The 22,837-nt window shown below is 40.4% G+C and overlaps 1 protein-coding gene across 2 annotated transcripts in view; it reads right to left on the reverse strand.

The window, feature by feature from the left end:
- Window positions 1–22,837, reverse strand: part of Akap10 (A-kinase anchoring protein 10) — a 66,303-nt gene that overhangs the window by 38,031 nt on the left and 5,435 nt on the right. Inside the window, exons 2-5 of one of the 2 annotated variants that reach the window (XM_036197166.1) lie at window positions 20,437–20,484; window positions 12,529–12,711; window positions 11,471–12,028; window positions 378–476 (exon numbers count right to left, since the gene is read on the reverse strand). In XM_036197166.1, the coding sequence (XP_036053059.1) occupies window positions 378–476; window positions 11,471–12,028; window positions 12,529–12,711; window positions 20,437–20,484 (888 nt within the window). The remainder of the gene's footprint in view (window positions 1–377; window positions 477–11,470; window positions 12,029–12,528; window positions 12,712–20,436; window positions 20,485–22,837) is intronic. The other variant, XM_036197167.1, reaches the window with a different exon arrangement.

The raw sequence follows: 22,837 nt of genomic DNA on the forward strand, positions 1-22,837 counted from the left end.
TCACCCACATAGCCACACACAACTGCCAGTAGCTCCACTTCTGGGGCCTAATGCCCTCTTCTGGTCTCCATGGGCTCTTGCACTCATGTGATACACATAAATTCATGCAAACTCACATATATTCACATACAAATAGTAAACAATTTTTTGGCTGGGTGTAGGGGCGCACGCCTTTATCCCGACACTCAGTAGGCAGAGGCAGATGGATCTCTATGAGGCCAGCCTTTGCTTCATGGAGTTCCAAGCCAGTCATGGGTTTATAGTAAGAACCTGTCTGAAACAAACAACCAAATACCAATAATAATGTTAACTGAAAAAAAAATCCTAGTCAATAAACCAGTCAGTTCTTTTCCCCATGACTTCCAAGTACTACTTACCTATGATGTCATTTCTCATGGCTTCTGTAATTGGTATTGGTTTAGCAGCATCTGGAGATATATATTTGGTAAAAGTATTTACTGCATCTTGTTCTATACCTGCAAGAGAAGAAAGGGACAGCTCCAAACCACTGAAATGAAGTGTGTTCCTAACAGAAGGGGGCTTTTTGCTATGTGTGCTATTACAAGTCAACTTCCACATAAAGCTGCCCTTTTACTGTGTGGTGCTCAGAGAACAGGAAAACCTTGTGTCAGTTATTTCTTCCAATGTCTGTAGGAACCACAAAGCTCCTTGGTAACAATGATCTCTTTCCAGAGTCTCAGCTTGAAATATTTCCACAGTAATATAACCGCAGAAGCTCAAAAATCTTTATAAATCTGTATTTATAAATAATATTTGAGACACTTAAACACAGAGCCAAGAAACCATGAACCGAACCCTCTAAAACTGAGGCCAAAGGGAATCATCTCTTCCACAGTTGGTTACTGTTGAGCACTTGTTAATAGGATGAAAGCAAATCATTTGCTTCATCTCAACTGAACTTTGGTAGGTCAAGATTATCTCTAGAGTCACCCATTTACTTTAGATTCTCCAGTTCAGGGGAATAGATTTTAAGTATGTCTTTAAGGTTCTCTGAATTTCCTCAGTGTCTGTTGTATTGTCTCCCTTTTCATCTCTACTTAATATTTTTGGATCATCTCTCTCTTCCGCCTAATTTAGCTAAAGTCATGTCAATCCTTTAAAGGACATTCTTTCTATTTTCTTCACTGATTTCAGCCCTAATCTTGGTGGTGAGCCTTAGCCTTCTCTCAGCCCTGATTTTGATCTCTTCCTGTCTGCTTGTTTGTGATGCTGATGGCTCTTGTTTCTCAAGAAGAAGGCCTTCCTGCTCATCATAAAATGAGTACAAAGTATTTCTCAAATCTTTGTATGTACATACATGGTGCTACAAGCTTTCCTCTTAGCACTGCCTTCATTATGCCTCCTAGATGTTGACATGCTGTGTTTTCATTTTCACAGGTTCAACTCTAGGAATTTAAAACTTTCTTCTTTATTTCTCTTTTCACTCTATGTTGATTCAGTGGTGTGGGGTTCAACTAGTGTACTTTTCATCACTTCTTTGTTGACATTCAGCTTTATTTCACCGTGGTCAGATAGAATGCGGGATGTGATTTCGAGTTTCCTATATTTGTTGAAACTTGTTTGGTGTCTTACTATGTGATCTATTTTGGAGAAAGTTCCATGGGCTGCTAGGAAGAACATGTATTCTTTAGCATTTGGGTGGAATGTTCTGTAGATATGCATCAAACATTGTAAATGTCCATCAACTGCTAATAGATAATGAAAATTTGGTACACCTACATAAAGGGATATTATTCATCTATTAAGAAAAGTGAAATCTGCAGGTAAATGGATGGTGAAGAAAATGATCATTCTCCAGAAAGACAAATAGCACATGTACATTTTCTCTCATTTGTGGTGTAGCTTTGAATCTTCAGATATATGTGTTTCATCTGGAATATCCAAATGTCAGAATATTAATAAGGGGCCATCGGGGAGGGGTGCGTTTAAGGAGAAGAGAGAGAATATACTGTTACAAAGGGTTAAAAAGGACTAGCGATAACAGGAAGGGTTAAATCTGAAGTGAGGTAGGGAGGACAGGGATAAGTTCCACTAAAGACCTTTTGAAAAAGTCATATGGAAAACAGCTGCTGAGGAAGCTTCCTTAAAATATACACATACATAAAAAGTTAAAAGTACTAGACAACACCAGAGACTACAGAGTTGTGGGCAAGTTAGGTCCCACAGACTCTATGAGACATTAAAGGTCACTGCCCTTGCTAAGCTCTTACTTACCTCTGAAACCTGACATTAAGACTCTACTGCAATAACGGATGGCTTGGCAAGACCTGGCCACTGGTGCACTTGTGGCAGGACAATCACAGATGTAACCAACCACTTTCAGATTGGATTTAAGGCCTACTCTATGATATGAAACCCTTATCTGGCACCATTATTGGTCCAAGAATTTATGGCTAGACAAGTCATAGGCCCCAGAGGTGAGCCTACTACTAAATGGACACAGTAACTGACACCTAATGACTTATTTATATATCCATAGATTGATGCATCACTCAATCTTCATCAGAGACTCACAACTGGCCAAGGAAGAGAGAATTAAGAGACTGTGGAATGTTTGGTCTTAAATGGAACACATACATCATACTCCCTTATCCCAAAACTTAAGGATCATTATGGAAGCAGGGCAGGAATAGTTTAAGAGTCAAAGGCACACACCTTTAATCCCAGCACTCGGGAGGCAGAGCCAGGCGGATCTCTGTGAGTTCGAGGCCAGCCTGGGCTACCAAGTGAGTTCTAGGACAGGCACAAAGCTACAAAGAGAAACCCTGTCTAGAAAAAAAAAAAAGAGTCAGAGGCAACAGATGACTAGTACAAGGAAACAGTGTCTTCTGAACACAGCAGGGCAGCTGCACACATGAACTCAGCAGTTACGAGCGTATACAAGGCCTGTGCAAGCCCAGGCCAGCTCAAATTCTAGCACAAAGAGAGGAGTTGGTAGTCAGGTATGGCGGCACATGCCTGTAATCCTAGCACTAAAGAGGCAGAGGCAGGAGGATCTCTGTGAGTTTGAGGTCAGCCTGGTCTACATAATGAGTTCCAAGACAGCCAAAGCTGTACAGTGAGACCCTGTCTCCAAAAAGGGGTTGGGGCACGAAGTCCCATTCCACCCCCAGCTGAGGAGCTATTGGTAACTGATACCTGCTAGGACAGGGGATTCAGTCTTCTCTACGGATATAGCTAGTCACTGCTAAGTCATCACGCTCCAGTTGAAGACCACATACATAAGACTATTGGACAGAACAAGTCTTGACAGATTTCAATAAAAAGATAGCGTTTTAAAAGGATACAAAATTGGGTGGGTAGAGAAGGAGTACGGATTTGAGCAGAGTTTGGGGTGTTGAATACAATCAAAACACAAAATTCTCAAAGAAGTAATAAAAACAGTTTTTTTTTAATTAATGAAGGCAGATACAGTAGCACACACCTTTAATCCCAGCACTCAGGAGGCAGAGGTAGGCAGATCTCTGAGTTCTAGGCCAGCCTGGTCTACATAATAAGTTCTAGAACAGCCAAAGCTACACAGTGAGACTCTGTCTCAGGGGATGGGGAGGAAATCAATGACTATGACAGACAAGCTATATATAGTTATACCACTTGTAGTCCTGGCTACTTCAGAGAGTGAATCAGGAGGATTATTCTAAAAGCATACCAAGGGAATTTGGGGTCAGTCGGGCAATATAGATTCTATCAATAAAATACCAATTAGCGGGTTGGGGATTTAGCTCACTAGTAGAGCGCTTGCCTAGCAAGAGCAAGGCCCTAGGTTCGGTCCTCAGCTCTGGGAAAAAAAAACAAACCAAAAACCAAAAACCAAACCAAAACAAAAAATACCAATCAGCCAAAATCAACAAAACAATACATTACTGATATAGATATAATAGGATGAATGGATAGATTAGAGAACTTACTTCTAAAGAGCAACAACTTGTTTAAAATGTTTTACATTGGTATAGATTTTAGTCTATCGATACAAACTTAAAGTTAATTTTGTTATACTATGTGTATATTTCTACTCCTGTTTAAGGTATTATGTTTGTATAGCTCATTTTAAATTGTAATGGATAATTAAAAATAGATTGATAATTAGTCATCTATGATAATCATACTCATAGCCATGTTAGTTAAGTCTTCTAGGTATAATAGAGATATTTCAGATAGATAGGTAATCTTCAAATACTTCAAAGACCTTCAGAATATGGCATTTAAAATATTTTTAAAATTTAGACTTTCTGGACAGTGAGACATGTCTGTTCCTGGCAGCACCAATTTACTTCAGAGAGGAGGATGGGCATTGAAGACACTTCATATCTTATCTTCACCTTAACAAAAATAGCCATTTGGGCAAGAAACTGTTCTTGCCTGGACTGCTTGATCGACTGGACATGCATGATCCATAGAAAGGTGACCACTAAACTTTGCTTGACAAAATGGTCCTTCAGTTTCCTGCTTCACAGAGGAAAATGCCAGACATTCTACAGGACACTGAGAGAAGTGATCGAGAGACTTTAGCCCTGTGGGCTGAAGACAAATGCCCCAACTTTACAAAGGAACATTAGGTGACTGTGCAGGCTTCCAGCTGTCTCTGTCTACCTGCAAGACTCCTGAAAAATGCTTACATCCTTCTCCCGGTTCTCAGGTAATATTATATCCTTCTGAGGTCTTTGATGTGGTTGAAGACTAGATAGTTATAATTTCCTCAGTTATGATAAAAGATAAGTTAGATATAAAACCTTAGACTCACAAATATAAGATAGATAGGATATCTTCTTTAATATTGTAACTGTAATTCTTGCTTGATAATTGTTTTGTTATATGTAATTGTACTATGTAAAAGTTAAAACCTTCCTTAAAAAAAAAAAAAAAAGGAAAAATGCTGTGGATATTGCCCTGTATAAATAAAGTTCTGATTGGCCAGTGGCCAGGCAGGAAGTATAGGCGGGACAAGAGAAAAGAAAATTCTGAAAAGTAAAAGGCTGGAGAGAGACACCGCCAGCCGCTGCCATGAAAAGCAACATGTAAAAACACTGGTAAGCCACAAGTCATGTGACAAAATATAAACTAACAAAAATGGGTTAATTTAAGATAAAAAAAAAGTAGATAACAAAAAGCCTGCCACAGCCATACAGTTTCTAAACCATGTAAGTTTTTGTGCGCTTTCTTGGTTGGGTCTGAGCAACTGTGGGACTGGCGGGTAAGAGAGATTTGTTCTGACTGGGCCAGGCAAGAAAACTCTAACTACACACTACACAACAACTTAGGTTGTACTAATTTTAATACTCTATAATAAAAAGAAAAAAGGGGGTCAGCCTAGGACTACACATAAAAAGACCCTGTATCAAAAGAAGACAAGAAAAAAACAACAAAACTAAATAAATAATAAAGGGAGCCTGAAAGATGGTTCAGCAGGGAACCATATAGTCGGAATTGTCCTCTGACCTCTACAAGTATGCCTTCATTTACACACACACACACACACACACACACACACACACACACACACACACATGAATGCAGTATGACATCAAAAAGAAAAAGGAAGCGAAAATTTCCTTAAAATATTCTATACTTTTTAGGGTCTGTGCTGCACCAGAAGCTAAAAATGGGGACTTTCCTTCAGACATCAGGGGGATGTTTAAGCACTAAGTTACTCAACTTAGCATTTCAATAATTAGCTTTTAAAATATTTAAGGGACTGGAGAGATGACTCCTCAGTTAAGAGCACTGGTTACTTTTCCCAAGGACTCAGTTTTGATTCCCCCAGAACCTACATGGAGGTTCACAACTGTTGGAACTCCAGTTCCAGGAGGTACAGTGCCTTCTGGCCTGAGAACACTGCACATAGCGGTGCATAGGCATACTTGAAGACAAAACACCCACACACCCACACACCCACACACAAATAAAAAAATTATCTGACTCCTTAGACTTGTCTTTAAGCAAACTTAACAAAACTCAAATAGTGACTCCATGAGACCATACAAATAAATATATCTAGAACTTATTATTTCTTATAACTAAGATACAAGGATTTTTTTTTTTATTGTTTTGTGTGTTTTTCTGAAAAATGATATATTTCAGGGACTGGAGAGATAACGGAGAGGTTAAAAGCCCTCATCCCTTTTGTTGAGGACCTGGGTTCAATTTCAAGTACCACGTAGTGGTTCACAACTATTCATAGCCTCAAGGGATCCAATAGGCACACATGTGGTGCACACACATGTATGAATGAGGTAAAACATCCATACATGTAAAGTAAAATAAATATATCTTTAAAAAGGTTTTTAAAGAAATGATAAGATTTCTGATCACTAGATTTTAAGAACAAAGTCTTGAAATTCAGGGTATATGAAGTAATTTAAAATTAATTAAAATATAAAAGATGAACATTTAAGTATTAGAAAATTCTTCAGATATTTCATAAATTAGATAAAAATTTCCCTGAGTGGTTAGCCTGTGACTATTCCACTTATTACTGTATCTTAGAAATGAGATGTATAGTAAGAACTCAAGAATAAATTTACCATAATTACTTACTGAAAGAATGAATTTACCACATGAAGGTAACCAAATTTTTCTATTATCTGCATGTACACCTTTATGCCAGAAGAGGGCATCAGATCCCACTAGAGATGGTTGTGAGCCACCATGTGATTGCTGGGAATTGAACTCAGAACCTCTGAAAGAGCAGCCAGTGCTCTTAACCACTGAGCAATCTCTCCAGCCCCTATTAACAATGTTCTTATGAACAAAAACAAAACTCAAAAAACCTGAGGTTATGCAGCTGGAGAGATGGCTCAGTGGTTAGGAGTACCAACTGCTCTTCCAGAGGTCCTGGTTCAATTCCAGCATCCACATAGTGGCTCACAACTGTCTGTAACTCACAGTTGTGGTATAGAGATTTTTTTTTTTTTTTTTTTTTTTTTGAGACAGGGTTTCTCTGTAGCTTTGGAGCCTGTCCTGGACTAGCTCTGTAGACCAGGCTGGGCTCGAACTCACAGAGATCCACCTGCCTCTGCCTCCTGAGTGCTGGGATTACAGGCTTGCGCCACCACCGCCCCGGTTTATATATATACACATATAAAAGCCCCGAGGTCAGGAAGGTCAGTAACCCCCAGCTGAGGACACCGGATGATAAACCAAGCTTAACACAATGAAGGGAACTAGTCAATGAAGTGTGGCCCAGCCACAAGAACCACAACAGACAGGGCTAGCTATCAGCAAAGCCAACAGGAAGCCAGGGAGGTAGCTATAGAGACACATATATATTGGGAAAATTAAGTATCTTTATCAAAGTCGGCTAAAAAATTACTTTAGCCGGGCAGTGGTGGCTCATGCCTGTAATCCCAGTACTCGGGAGGCAGAGCCAGGCGGACCTTTGTGAGTTCGAGGCCAGCCTGGTCTACAGAGTGAGATCCCGGAAAGGCGCAAAGCTACACAGAGAAACCCTGTCTTGAAAAAACAAAAACAAAAAAAAAATTACTTTTTTTTCCCCTTGATAACATAAACTAAGATCTTGAAGCCAAATTTATAATCTTAAATGAAGTCCAGACTACGGGATATAGCTCAATGTGAAGTTCTGTGTTTAATCTCTGACAGATACTAAGGGAGAAGGTGTCGCGCCCGCCTCGACCAGCAAGGAAGACGCGACACCGGGATCCTTCTCATCACAGTTTATTCAGACCTTTGATTAATTGCATTGTGTCTCTCTCTCCGGGCAAGCCTCTCCCAGCACCTAAGTAGGGCTGGGCTGCCAACCCCAAGCAGCCACGTGGGCACTGTCCACAGGTTCACGCATATGCCAGCAACACACGAATCCAGCCACAGCCAAATAAGGAGCTGTTTACCCTAAAGAGTGTTTGCCATCAGGAAGGCAGAGGGTAGAAGCCAGCACCATCTTTAGGGTGCGGCTACACGCAGCTCTCTACAAGAAGGGAAATAGAAAACATTACTCTGTCCTAAAGAAGTTACTCCAAAGACATTATACACCAGAGGATGTAGGGAGAGGGAATCAAAGACCTTATGGAAACCTACTACTTCTAAAAGCTTATTTTAAAATATAAAGGAGTGTGAACATAACAGGATGGGTGGACAACCACAGAAGCCATGGATTAAGATCTCGGTATCAGGCTTGAGATACTTCCCTCTAAATTATTGGTCAGGGAGACCCTAGGGGTCCCCAAACAATACAGGCTATTGCCACTGTTCTTGACCGCCCACCACAGCTACACAGTGGGACTCTATCCTGTCACTAAACATAGCACTCATTTTGGTTGTGGGATATATAGAAATCAAGATGGAACTGGTCCAGAAACTTCTCTGCTGTGGATATCGCTCTGTACAAATAAAATGCTGTTTGGCCAGTGGCTAGGCAGGAAGTATAGGCGGGACAAGAGAGAAGAGGATTCTGGGAAGTAGAAGGCTGGAGAGAGACACCGCCAGCCGCCGCCAAGAGAAGCAACATGTAAAGACACTGGTAAGCCACAAGCCATGTGGCAAAGTATAGACTAACAGAAATGGGTTAATTTAAGATAGAAGAAGCAGATAACAAGAAGCCTGCCATGGCCATACAGTTTCTAAACAATGTAAGTTTCTGTGTGCTTTCTTGGTTGGGTCTGAGCAACTGTGGGACTGGCAGGTAAGAGAGATTTGTCCTGACTGGGCCAGGCAGGAAAACTCTAACTACACTTCTCGGATGACTAGATTTTACCGTGTCAGAAGGTGTCATACAGGCTGCTGAGGAGAAAAGTCATCAAAGGAGGGGCTCATGCCCGACACCGTAAAGGCCCAGAGATGAAGGGGAGCCCGCTACTGCTGTTCTGTTAAAGGGACATGAGGAGCCTGGGGAAATGGCTTGGCAGCTAAGAACACTTTTTGTTCTTGAAGAAAACTTTGGTTCAGTTTGGTTCCCAGCACCCACATCATGGCTCACAATTATCTGTAACTCCAGCTGAAGGGCTCTGATGCCCTCTTCTGGCCTTCATGGGTACCAGGCACACACACGGTACACAGACATACATGCAAGCAAAACACTCATGCACGTGAAATTTAAAAAAACAACAAGGGTTGGGGATTTAGCTCAGTAGTAGGCAAGCGCAAGGCCCTGGGTTCGATCCTCAGCTCAAAAAAAAAAAAAAAAAAAAAAAAAAACCAACAAAACCAACTAAACTAAATAGCCTGCCTGCCTTCTAAATACTTTATATCCATAAATTCGTGCGACTCTGAACCTTAATCAGAGAAGCTTCTTTTTCACTTAGTAGCAGTCAATGCAGACTCATACCTGGCCACAGTGCTGAGAAGAAGAGCAGGATCAGATGTTCCCTTATCTTAATCTTCTAGAGCTAGCAGTACTTTGAAATTCAGAATTTTGATGGTTATTACAAGGACAACATTATGTTCAACATACAATATGTTAGTATCATAGCATCATCTAGATGTTACTATATAACTAAACATACTTACATTTCTACAATAAGTTCATAGTGTCTCAGGTCATGTTTTGTTCACATAACTCTAGTCAAAGCTTTTTGAATTTTAGGAGAATTAATGTAAACTCAGGCAATAAAAGTACATTTACTTGAAAAAAAGAAAAAAAACAAAAAACAAAAAACCTCCAGCAATCCTAGACTTGGCACTTAATATTTAAAGGAAGCTGCCCAGGACTAAAGTCACTACTAAGGGCAGAAAACCCAAAGGTGGGACATATTTTTGGTGACACAACTGAATAGGGAAAAAATGACTTCTCAGAGGGAGGTTCTGGTGTTCTCATGCTCAAGAAAAAGGTGTGTATGTTGTGTGTGTGTGTGTGGGGGGGGGATTTTCCTTTGACAATTCTCGTCTACAAGATTGTTCACATGTGGATTTTAGGCCTAAAATCCACAAATAAAACTAGTTTTTGGTAATGCTAAGATAGTGAAACAGGTTCCAGGTGCATGGGGAAAGCAAATCCAAATACTTCTGAACCAACATTATTGAAACAGACTACCCATGCTTGCTCTAATATTAACTATCAACTTGAAACAGCTCAGAATCACCCCAAAAGTCTCAATTGAGTATCTGTATCAGGTTGTCTGTGAGGGATTATGTAGATTGTCTTAATTGAAGCAGGAGGGCCCAGCCCATTTTGAGCAGCCCATCCAGAGATAGATGATCCTCTACTGTGTAAGAAGGTGTGAGCCTGTGAAGGAGTCAGCGACCAGCATTCCTCCATGGTTGCTACCTTCAGGTTCCTGCTTTGAGCTCTTGCCCTGACTTCCCTCAATGATGGAGTATGGTCTTAAGTGTAAGATGATACAGACCTGTTCCTCCTCTAAGCTGCCTCTGTCCAGTGTTTTACCACAGCAAGAGAGAGTAACTCTAGTTTTACAGGGCCTCAACACTGTCCATATACACAGGTTCACGAAACAGGTGGCTGGTTAAGGTCAGTCAGCTAGAAAACTGTGGTAAAACTTGACAAAATGTATGTTCACACCCCTACCCCTTGAACAACCACATTCCACACTACGTTTGTGAATCTGACGAAACAAATAACACTGACTCAGATCCACCAGAACTGTAGATGGGAATACCAGTCGACTGTGTTGAATAGATATTTGAGAAGATAAAAACAATCAAAATAAAAGCAAAGGAAACAAGAAACTGCAACCACCACCACAACAAAAAAGTCAGAAAGAAAGCATTTGAAGAAATGGTTCAGCGGGCAAAAACATTTATCCCACAAGCCCGAGATCCAATCCCTGCAGCCGACTGTGGAAGGAAGCAAGCCTGAACTCTCTTCTGACCTCTACATGCATGACAGACCTCGCATGTCCACAATCACACACATATACACACAAAGAGTAAAATAAAATTTTACAAAAACTCAGGAACTTTCTAAGATTAATTAACACACTAAAATTCATTAGCAAACCAGAACTGTCTTTATAGACACTCTGTAAGCTACAAACATTTGAAGAAATCATCCAACCTTTAAGAAATAGAGAAGATAAAAAAGATAAAAAGTCTGGATAATAAGAATTCCAAAGAGCAGGAATTACAAAAATGAGAATGTGGTACAATTTCCAAACTAACAGAACAGAAAATAAAAAAGTGCTATTTTCAAAATGCCTGGGTTTAACTCTAGCTCCTCACTTACTAGACAACCAGGGAAGGAACTTTCTAAACCAGAGTATTCTCAAGGGTAAACAGGATATTAATACCTACTTTAACACAGCTATTATGATTATTAGGTGAAATGCAAATAGATATGTAATACAGAACTCACACGGTCTGCTGTTAGCACACAGCAAGGCAGTCATCACTCAGACATACTTCCTGATGCTTTTCACACCAACGCCACTCAACCCTTTAAATCTTCCTCCATTTGTGAACCAGAAGAACAAAGACACTCTTCTGACCCTTTCATTCCTTGTTTTAAGTCCTGAGCTGTGATGAGGCACATACACATACTTACTTTTCATTAGTTTTCCTGATAGTTCTCTCAGTGGAGAAGAGGTACTATTTCTACTGGCTACTGTAAGTCTGGAAGAGGATTCTCGGGAGTCTGCGGAGAGTTGATGAGTTCCTGTTCTGGCCATTTCTAGATGGAGAGAATGGGCACTGTGGCATTCCTGGGAAAGCAACAAGTGAGTCTGAGTGGTCTGAGTTCTACTACTCAGGTCAACTCCTTCTGGTTGAGTCAGAAGCAGTGGGGCTGAGCTAGAATCCCCCAACCTCCTGTCAAGAGACTCAGTTACAAACGATGCTGTAGTTTCCTGCTTTTTAGATGGAGAGACGGGCTCAGCCAGTGAACTCTGTTTCACTGTGTTCAGACTGTGTGCTCTTATTCGGGACCAAGTTGTAGAATGAAAACTTTCAGCCTCCAACCAAAATTTCACCAAGTGCTCCATTCTCCGAAGTTCCATAAACTGAAGGAAATATGGGAGGACAAGAGCGTCACGTAAGACTTGTTCAAGAGTCTTTGAAAGACTAGATTTGGTCTCTTGAGTTTGATAGTCCAGACAGGATCTGCCTAAAAGACAGAAGTAAATGAATAAGCCATTTGGTAACCATTTCCTATTTGAAGACAGACTACCAGTTTTTCTAACAGTGGAATCAGACAATACTTCTAAACTGACTGCTTTCCAGAATGGCCCTTCTCATTTATTACACCACTGCTCACTAGGAGTGGCCATTTCCTTCAACTCCACTTAACATTCCCATTAGCAAACTTTGAATATATTTTAATATTTCAACTTATTATTTTGATTTGTATCTCCCTGAGTACTACTGAAATAAGTAATCTTTTTTTTTGCATTCGTATTAAGTGCTCAAATATACCTCTTTATTTTTCTATTGGACATTTCTTATATTTACATGAACACAATACAGCACTACCTCATTACTCTTGTGGTTATTTTTTAATGCATTTTTCAAAGTCTTTTCCAGTCATGGAGTTCACTGTCCTTTGACTAGAATCTTCCATGTTTTATTAAGTTTGTCCTTGTTAGGCGTTAGCAGGAAGTCACTTACCTAGGTCCCCAAAATGAGCAGCCTCCATGTGGCTTGGCCGCTTCTTAAGTGTTGCTGCTCTGCTACTTGAAAAGGAGTCCATGTTGGCAGAAATGGCATTGATTGCAACATGACTTGGTCCTGCAGCTTCCAGCAAGGCATGATTTTTAGTGCTTTTTTGTGGGGAATGTACGGCTATTGAAGCTATAAATTTGAAAAAAAAAAAAAAGTTTAAAGTTAAACACAATTTGATGATCTGAAACCCATAAGCAGGCTTTAAGAAAGTTAAACTAAACTTTTTAATACTTAAGGAACACTCAAAAATAGTTAAGGGGTTGAAGAGACAGTTCAGTAGCTAAGAGCACTGGCTACTCTCCAGAACATCTAGGTACAAGCCCAGCACCCACCTGCAACTCCAGTTTCAGGTGATCTGGTGCCCTCTTCTGGCCTCTGTGGGAAACCAGACACACACATGATGCACAGACATGCATGGTACACATGCAGACCGAACATCCACACTCATGAAATAAATAAAATAAGCCAGGCATGTTGGCACACGCCTTTAATCCCAGCAATTGGGAGGCAGAGGAGGTGGATCTCTGTGAGTTCAAGGCCAGTCTGGGCTACAGAGAGAGCTCCAGGACAGCCGGGACTTCATAGCCCGCCTCTAATAAATAAATAAATAGAAGGCAGTTCTATCAAGCAAAGTGGAAAGAAAACAATCTATCCTCATTTATAACTCTAAAATATTGCACCAAGACTCTAACTTAGAGGGCTCTGTCTCTGGAGAATTAGGAGGACACAAGGCAAGCTGAGTTTGGGGGTCTACAATGACAACCCAGCAGGGAGCCAGGGAGTCAAGTCAGGTTCCGTTACTCTAGTCTTCCAAAAGAGAAAAGTACACAAATCTAGGAAGCATTTTGAAATGGGGACCTTTTCAATCTCTTAATATTTGCTTGCTTCACAAACAGAACTGAATTTAGAATAAATTCTTGAGAGAAAAAAAAAATCTAGAAAAATGTTCATCACAATACTTTACTTTTTTAATTGAGCAACAAAGTTTATCCATCTAATAAAGACACTGATTACTAAAGTTCAAGTAACTTAAACACTCTTAGGCAGGGCACAGTGTCCTATGCCTTTGATCCCAGCACAAGGGGACAGAGATGGGGAAAATCCCTCTTGAGTTCAAGGCCAGTCTAGTCAACATTGCTTGAATTTCAGGCAAGTCAAGGTTACATAAAAAAAAATAATAATAATAATAATAAACTGAGCGTTGGCACACGCCTTTAATCCCAGCACTCGGGAGGCAGAGGCAGGTGGACCTTTGTGAGTTCGAGGCCAGCCTGGTCTACAGAGTGAGATCCAGGAAAGGCGCAAAGCTACACAGAGAAACCCTGTCTCGAAAAACCAAAACCAACCAAACAAACAAACAAAAACCAATAATAATAATAATAATAATAATAATAATAATAATAATAAACAAAATTTACAAAGTCAATGGAGATGCAATTTGGTAGCAAAGTTTTTTGTTTAGCATGTGTCAAGCAGGCCCTAGGTTTGATCCTCAATACCACAAATTGTTTTGCTCAGAAAATGTATTTCTTTAGTAGTCTGACTTCTGCATCCTAACTGGAGAGAGAGCTCAGCTTCTAAGGAACAAGAGCTCAGTTCCCAGAGTAAGAAGTTAGTTACCAATGCAGTGGCAGAAAAAACTGATTCAATACTGCAACACTGTCAGAGCCACACTTAAATTTGTTGCTGAAGCAGAGTTAAAACTCTATTTGTCTATCTGTGCTGGTGATGGTGCACGCCTTTAATCCCAGCACTCGGGAGGCAGAGCCAGGTGGATCTCTGTGAGTTCAAGGCCAGCCTGGTCTACAGAGAGTTCCAGGAAAGACGCAAAACTACACAGAGAAACCCTGTCTCGAAAACAAAAGCAAAAACAAAAACAAAAAACAAAAAAAAACCCCCAAAACTCTATTTGTCCGATCTAGTTCACACAAGTAGTAATGAATCTTAGAGAACATTCTGGGGGTTGAGGATTTAGCTCAGTGGTGGAGCACTTGACTAGCAAGTGCAAAGCCCAGCGTTCAATCCTCAGCTGGGGGGGGGACGACGACACACATTCTGAATAAGTTTTGGAAAGCCAGGCATGGTGGCGCACACCTTTAATCCCGGCACTCAGGAGGCAGAGGCAGGCAGATTTCTGAGTCCATGGGCAGCTTGGTCTACAGAGTGAGTTCCAGGACAGCCAGGGCTACAGAAAAACTCTGTCTTGAAAAACCGAAAGTTTTCAGTGTATTACATTGTTACAACAGGGAAGACAGAAACGACACAGGCCTCAAGAATCTCTCAAGTAACTAAGCTGCATCTCCTAGTACCCTGTAAGTGCTCACAATCTCCTAACACTCAGAACTATTTCTTATGATGGATACAGAGTACTACAACCCAATTGATGGCTCTCTGAGATAGTTACAGGCTAAAGCAGGTACAAATGGCACATACACAGCTGTTTACCAAATATGTAAATTTGTCAGCCATTCAAAAGTTCAGAGATTATGGAATTGAGAAAAACTGCCTTCAAACTATTTGTTCAACTTTAAAAGAAGGTTGTTGGGCTGGAGAGATGACTCAGAGGTTAAGAACACTGACTGCTTTTCCAGAGGTCCTAAGTTCAATTCCCAGCAACCACATGGTGGCTCACAACCATCTGTAATGAGATCTGGTGCCTTCTTCTGACCTTCAGTCATACATGCTGTATACAAAATAAATAAATAAATCTTAAAAAAAAAAAAAAAAGCTTGTCTTAATTTTTTTTTCACATTAAATTGAAGGAAGTAAAACCATTTTAGCAAGTCTATAAACAACAGTTTTGCTTTTTACTTGTCATTTTTGAGGCATGGTCGGACTATGGTGGTCAGGCCATTCTCAAACTCACAATCTTGCTTCAGCCTCCAGAGTGTAGGAATTACAGGTGTGCACTACCACAGCCAGCTTTAGGTTTAAAAGTATGTATGTGTTATGTATATGGGCACATTTGCCACAGTGCACGTGTGGAATGCAGAGGACAACTTTGTAGAACTAGTTCTCTCCTTTACCTTTATGTGGGTTCCAGGGGATCAAACCCCGGGTCTCCAGCCTTGCCACTGGCAAGCACGTTTACCCACTGAGCCATATCACCATGCCTGGCTAGTTTTTTTATTCAGACAATAGCTACACAGAAAATTCTATATGAATGTCTCCTTTCTAATCATATATATATATAGGTGGAGCTGAGAATCGAACCCCAGGTCTTTAGCAAGCGCTCTACCACTGAGCTAAATCTCCATCCCCTCTAATCATATCTTAATCAGAAATCTTTGATAACAAAAATGCTATGAATTAATTTGTGTAGTATTTTCTCTTAGGGGCTGGAGAGGAAAGTGGTAAATCAGTTAGTATTCATTGCTTTTAAAGAGGGCCAGGGTTCTGTTCCCAGTGCCCACATGGTGGCTCTCAAGCGTGGTAACTCTAGTTCTATGCCTTCTTCATGCATGGTGCACACATATCCATCCAGGAAAAACAGGCTTTTCTCCCCTCCCCACTAATCTGTCAGAACTCATGCTTTCCATCTGCCTGTTCCTTCCCCACAGTCTCTTTCTTTGGACTTCATGGCTCTACACTCCCTCATTTCCTCTTGAGTTTGTTCATCCTTCTCATTCTAAAATCCATCTCCTAAGTGTCCACTGTTAGAAATGGCCTCCTTCCCTGACTCTTTTTCCTAAGGATATTCTATATTGCTTTCTTCTAGAAAGTACAATTATTCTCAAACCTTTGGTTATTACTAAAGCAAGTTTGCAAATCTTAATGTTGCCCCTTAAATAAACTTAATAAAAATCAGACCTAATTATGTCTATAAGACCAATAAAAGTAGAGAAAGTAACATGCCTCTATTGTTTCCTTGGCAACAGCTCCTGGGGAAGACTCAGTGAAGCAGCTGAAGAAGCCCTGGCCTGCTAGCATATCTATCCTTTGATATGGGCTCTGTTCTTACACCTCTTATTTATTGCTGGGGATTCCCATTCTGGCTTTGCCACATCAGGCCATATTTGTCCAAATATAAGACTCATCACCTCTTCTAAACCAATTCTTCTTTTTAATTTGTCTGTCTGTGTGTTCAGATCCACCAGTCAGCAAAGCTCAAAAGTATAGTCTCATTCTTTTTTACTATCTGATTTTTTCACTATCTATTTACTTTCTTATTATTTATTTTCAAGACCAAACTCTTTTTTCTACAGTACAAAAGAATTTCTGGGTCTCATTCTTAGAATTCTTCCAGAATACCTGTCATGAAAACCACATGACATCAGTATCCTGCTCAAAGGCCCACATTTTATCTGGCTCAACTTTCTTTTCTGGCTTTTCATTTTTTTTTGGGGGGGGGGGGGCATCACTCTTTTTTGTTTATTGCATGAAGGAGTTGTACGAGTATGAGTGGACCTCAAATGGATACATTACACAGATGTGAAGTTTTTTTAAATTATGACAAGGGACAGACAGGAAATTCTACTCATTAGAAGGAAATCCTCACTTAAGCTCCTGGGAGCCACAAGCACTTAAAAGCCATGAACCTTCAGGGAATCACCTTTAGCCAGTCCAGTCTCTATCAGGCACTGGTGTATGTTCTGTAGAAGATACATCTCCATATTCTGGATGCTCAATTATGGTACAATGGTAATAAAGGCAAATTTCTGCTTAAATGCCTTACTAGTTTCTTTTTATCATAATCGTCAGTGATCCCTAGGATAGCAGTTGAAGGGTCTTCCTGCCAACTGGATTCTTACATGATATACTCCTCAGTGCCAGTAGGAAGTAGGTTATCAACTTTGAAGTTCTGGAGAGCAAGAACAGGATACAATTCCTTCTCCTTGGTGGAAGTGGACTACGGAAGGGGGCTGCAGGAAAAAGGGGTGTGGATGGACAGATACGAAGCGAGGGGGGTGGAGGGAGAGGCAGCTGAATCCTTGGCAGCAAATCAGTGACTAGGGCCCATTTTCTGGTCTTTATGGCTCTGTATAATCTCATTTCAATTGTTTTGTAAAAATTTCCCTTTACTTAGCTGAAGCCCCCCCTGCCCCATATATATACATACATACACACACATATACTTAAAGGCTGGCAGGGACAAAATAAACAATTCTCTTTCATCTAAATCCTCTTATTCTTCAGTGTGTATATTTCCATGAAATCTTTGTTGTGGATATCGCTTTGTATAAATAAAATGCTGATTGACCAGCAGCCAGGCAGGAAGTATAGGCAGGACAAGCAGAGGGAATTCTGGGAACAGGAAGGCTGAGTCAGGAGACGCTGCCAGCCAACACCATGAGTACCAACATGTAAGATACCAGTAAGCCACGTGCCATGCGGCAAGGTATAGATTTATAGAAATGGGTGAATTTAAGATATAAGAACTAGATAATAAGAAGCCTGCCACGGCCATACAGTTTGTAAGCAATATGCGGGACTGGCAGGTGAGAGAGATTTGTCCTGATGGTGGGCCAGGCAGGACTGGAGAAAACTCCAGCTGCAAATCTTCCCTAAAGTTTGCTGACCTCAGATTTTCTGGGCTCCTTGCAATCCTTCACATCAGCTCACTATGTTAACACTAGGCAGTAACCCTGCCATCGGGCACCCGTGACAGACCAGAAACTCTGCTGCTTTGTCCATGGCTTTTTACTCATTTTGGTCTCTCTGGACAATTCTTCAAGACTGGTATTTCCTCCATGTTATAGGTAGAGGCAAACATACAGAAAAGTTAAACACTCTGTCCTAGGTCTATGAACTTGGGAAGGGCCATTTCAACAGGCAGCATTCCAACCTAGGTCACCTAGAGTCTCATATCTTTGGTTAAAACCTCAGACCCTAGAATTACTGTGTGTGAAACATATAAAAATGAATGACTCAAAAGTGCTTCCCACGCAATATACTACAACTGAACATGTAATTCCCTAGCTTGGTTCTGTGAGGCAAGCCAGAAAGGTAGCAAGTGATAAACCTTACATCTGTGTCCCTCGCATCTCAGATCTAATCAATAACAAACTTCAATTCATTTTACCTGTTGGACTTTCAATTTTGTCCTCATCTCTTTATTACCACCACTAGTTCAAATCACATGTAAAATTACTTGGTAAAATTTCCTCTCCCCTACCAATCTCAATAAATAAAGGCAATATGCTAGTCTTTCGTGGTCTCTGTTACAGCCAACTTTTTAATGCCAAGAATAAAAATGCTAGCTGGGAGTGGTGGTGCACACCTTTTAATCCCAGCACCCGGGAGGCAGAGGCAGGTGGATCTCTGTACGTCTGAAGCCAGCCTGGTCTACAAAACAAGTTCCAGCACAGGCAGTGCTGATACACAGAAATCCTATCTTGAAAAACCAAAACCAAAAAGAATTAAAAGTGCTCTATAAATGGAGGCCATTATTATTTTTGCCCTATTTGCCACTGTATATCTAAGTAGGTCCTGCTACTCACCCTGCAACTTTACTTTTATCCCTACATATGTCTGTGTGTATGCATGTGAGTGTATGTGGGGCAGGGAGTGCATGTGGGGCAGGGAGTGTTTGTGTACAAACTTCTAGAAGGGCTGTTTCTTTTAATGCTTCTGTTGTTATCCTAAGGTCAAGTCTATAACTGCTAAACAGAGATTATGTGATTTCACTAGCAGATTATGAGCATGAAATTTATTTTTATATATTATTTGTGAGGTTTGTTTTTTGGGGGGGGTGGGGGGACATAATTTATTTACTTGGTTTTTCTGAGACAGAGTCTTGCTGTCCTGGAACTGGCTAAGTAGGTCAGATTGGCCTTAAACTTACAAAGACCTGCCTGCCTATCTCCTGAGTGCTGTAATTAAAGGCATGTTTCACCTCACCCACCTATCATGAAGTTTCTAAAGCTCAATTTTAATTGAGAGAACTAGAAACCCACTGGAAAACAAATGTTGCCTATCTCCTCAATGTTCTGATGCTCTCAAGTGCTAGTCCCTTCCTACTACTACAGTCAGCTCTGCTTCACAAATATCCGCTTAGGACCTTTTCACCTTTACCAAATGCCAGTTACAGCTGGCTTAAAGAAAATAGTTTAGTACAGAATCCAACTCACTTTAAATTATCAGTAATAAGTTTACAATAAGGCTGTAAACTTTTTTTCTCTAATCTTGCAAACTTTGTAAATGTTGTAATTAAACTCGCTGGTAAATTGAGCAGACTGTAAACACTCAATGCTGGCCACATCAAAAAAATCAAGAAAAATCTAAGTAGTAGTCTGCATATTTTAGCTATGTCATACAATGAAATTTGTTGTATATACTGGCTATGGAAATAATTTTCTATTGCAAATTTCCTCATTCCAATCTCAGTACAGTAGACATTGAATAAAAAAACCCAGAAGAGATGGTAACTAAAAATAATAATAATAATAATAATAATAATAATAAAATAAGAAAAGCATACTTAAGCCCATGAATAAGAATAGTGCATTAACATTCACAAAGTACTGTGAATAAGCTTAAATGAAGGGCATTGATTCTAATACAGTGAAAACTGTACTCATCCACATTTCTGAGCAGAGAGAAAACCAGCCTTGTAAATGGGAGTTTCTCTAGCTGTCACAGCTCAGTGTTTGTTTTACTGAACAAAGCCAATGAATTACTGTTAGGGAACAATCAAATGTCTGACTAATAAGGAACTGCTTCACTTTAGAGCAGCCAGCAAATGCCAGTAAAAGCCTGATAGAGTATACATGCTAAAGAGAGAAATGTCATAATTATAAATAAATAATAATAATATTGAAGAATGATTACTGCCACAAGAAGAAAGGAGATAAAAATCAGAGCGCTTATAACCCCAAAGCCCATTGCTGTGAATACAAAGGAGAACTCACTCACCTTTGATGGACTTGACATCTGAGCTCTTCTCTTGCTCTTTACCTTTCACTAGAACACAAAAAGGCATCATGACCAACTTCTGCAGTCAAAGAGATCCATTCTATAAATTGTCACCATCGGACTCTTGAATCTAACTGACAGGTATTCTAAGTTCTAAAACAATGAACTATGTGCCCTGGGGGCAGGACAGATCTCAGAAAAGAATTCTGAGAAAGTAACCCTTGAAGAGCACTTGATCAAACCTCTGGGAGGGCTTCTCAAGAGCCAACCTTCAAAACAGCTACAGTCAAGTTCTGCCCTTGCTACTTATCAGCCATGTAATCTTTGGCAAGTTATTTTATTTCACTGAATGTTAATTTCCTCAAGTAGTAAAATCAGGCCATTAATAAAACTCATTTAGAGCATTGCTGATGAAAGTGAAACTCTTATATAAAAGGCATCTGAAATGAATTTAGGATGTTAACACCACGACATCATCCACTATGCTGCCTACAAGTGCAGTAAAGAAAGACTTCTTGGTCATACATCTATAGCATCTTACTTCTTTTGTATGCCCTCCCTAGCTTTGAGTACAAACATCTCAAACTTACAACCTCAATTCCTAAGTCTAAGGTCTCACAAGTTGTCTCTAAAATGATTACATAATCTTTCCTTTATTACACAAAACAGTGAAAATTCTATAGCAGAGAAGCTCACAACAGCAAGCAAGGAAGCTGTAAATGCTCTAGGCAAGTGTGGATTCTATTATAAGACCTGACATGAGGTTATTTTTAATCCGCTTTACTTTTCTTGTGTTGGTTTTAAACATTACATTTCCTTGGATTCATCTTGAGTGGCTTATCAAAATAAGAACTCTCAGAATGTGTCAGGTCTCTACATTCTGAAATATTAAAGTTGAAAAGCCAGCAGCAAAAAATAGCTTGCTCTCAGAGTGTCTCCCTCAAGTCAACCCATCAACAACCCGAGTCTCTGGCATGTGCCCAACTCTCCTGCATCAGAAAAGGGCCCTTGACTTCAGCAAGTCTACTTCCAAGGACGAAGGCATCAACACAGAAAAGGTAAGGTGGCTGGCTGCTGGTACTAGTCACTGCCATTGGTAACAGAAAACAAGGATATGTGAGAGAGTGACTGACTGGTACCTTACAGCAGTCTTCCTGCCTCAGCCTTCCAAGTGCTAGATCTGCGTGAGTGCACCACCCACCATCGCACTGTGGCCTAGCTGTCTTTTCTCATATAAAGAGATGGGAAAACCTGTGCTCGGGGGTGGATGGAATTCTCATTTTCTTCTTAAATAATATCTTAAGTTCTGTCATGACGGTCCTTATTGATATTTTCACACAAAAATGCCCCCATAAGAATTAGCACTGGCTTTTTTTTAATACGTTTTTTTTTTTTCTTTCTTTTTTTTTTTTTTTTTGGAGACAGGGTTTCTCTGTGTAACAGTCCTGGCTGTCCTGGAACCCACTCTGTAGACCAGGCTGGCCTTGAACTCACTGAGATCTGCCTGCCTCTGCCTCCCGAGTGCTGGGATTAAAGGCATGTACCCACAGACTTTTAGTCACCCTTGTCTCTGTCTTGTCATTTGAGGAGTGGCTCTCAGAGGTGCCAGTCCACTGCCTGCTGTTGCTGTGGGCTTGTGAAAAGGTAAAACATGGGGTAGCAAAGTGGTGGAGACCATTTAATTCATGACAGCCAGGAAACAGGGCCAATGCCATCTTGTAACATCACCTGTATATTCCTAACTTAGATTTTACATCTCCGGCCTTGCTCCTTATCGAAATTCAGACTGGTTAGCTAACTGTGGTCCACTTTTTATATCTCTGACAGGTTTACTTATATTACCTGAAACTCAACTCCAAACTTGGCTCATGTAGACCTATCATCAGGTTTTTAGTATTGACTTTCTCAGGGTAAAACTTCAGTCCATCCTTGAACGTCTTTCTTTCCTGCTCGGTATCTCACTAGTCAGCAGGTCTGTTACAGGCTAGCCCAGAACACAACCTAAATTCAGCCTGTGTCACCACTCTTGACAGTTAACACTGGCTGAGGCAGTTGCCTCTGTCTAGACAGGGTACCTAAGGAAGTCCTCTGAGATGTTATTTGAATTTCAGCTTAAATGTCAAGGGGGAGCTGATTTTTTTTTTTTTTAAGCTGAGAATCAAACCCAGGGCCCTGCGCTTGCTAGGCAAGCACTCTACCACTGAGCTAAATCCCCAACCCGAGGGAGCTGATTTTATAAAGATTGAAAAAGCACAAGCATTTTGCTATCACCTTGCTTATGGAGTGAATCTAGTGGGCAAATAAATTCCTAATCTCCCACCTTTTATTCTATAGCTGTATCTATACATCTATATTGAAGGTTCACAAACTTATTCTGAAAAACGCCAGAGTATAAGCATTT

Source organism: Onychomys torridus, chromosome 8 (genome assembly GCF_903995425.1).
Source record: "Onychomys torridus chromosome 8, mOncTor1.1, whole genome shotgun sequence".
Lineage (NCBI taxonomy): Eukaryota > Metazoa > Chordata > Mammalia > Rodentia > Cricetidae > Onychomys > Onychomys torridus.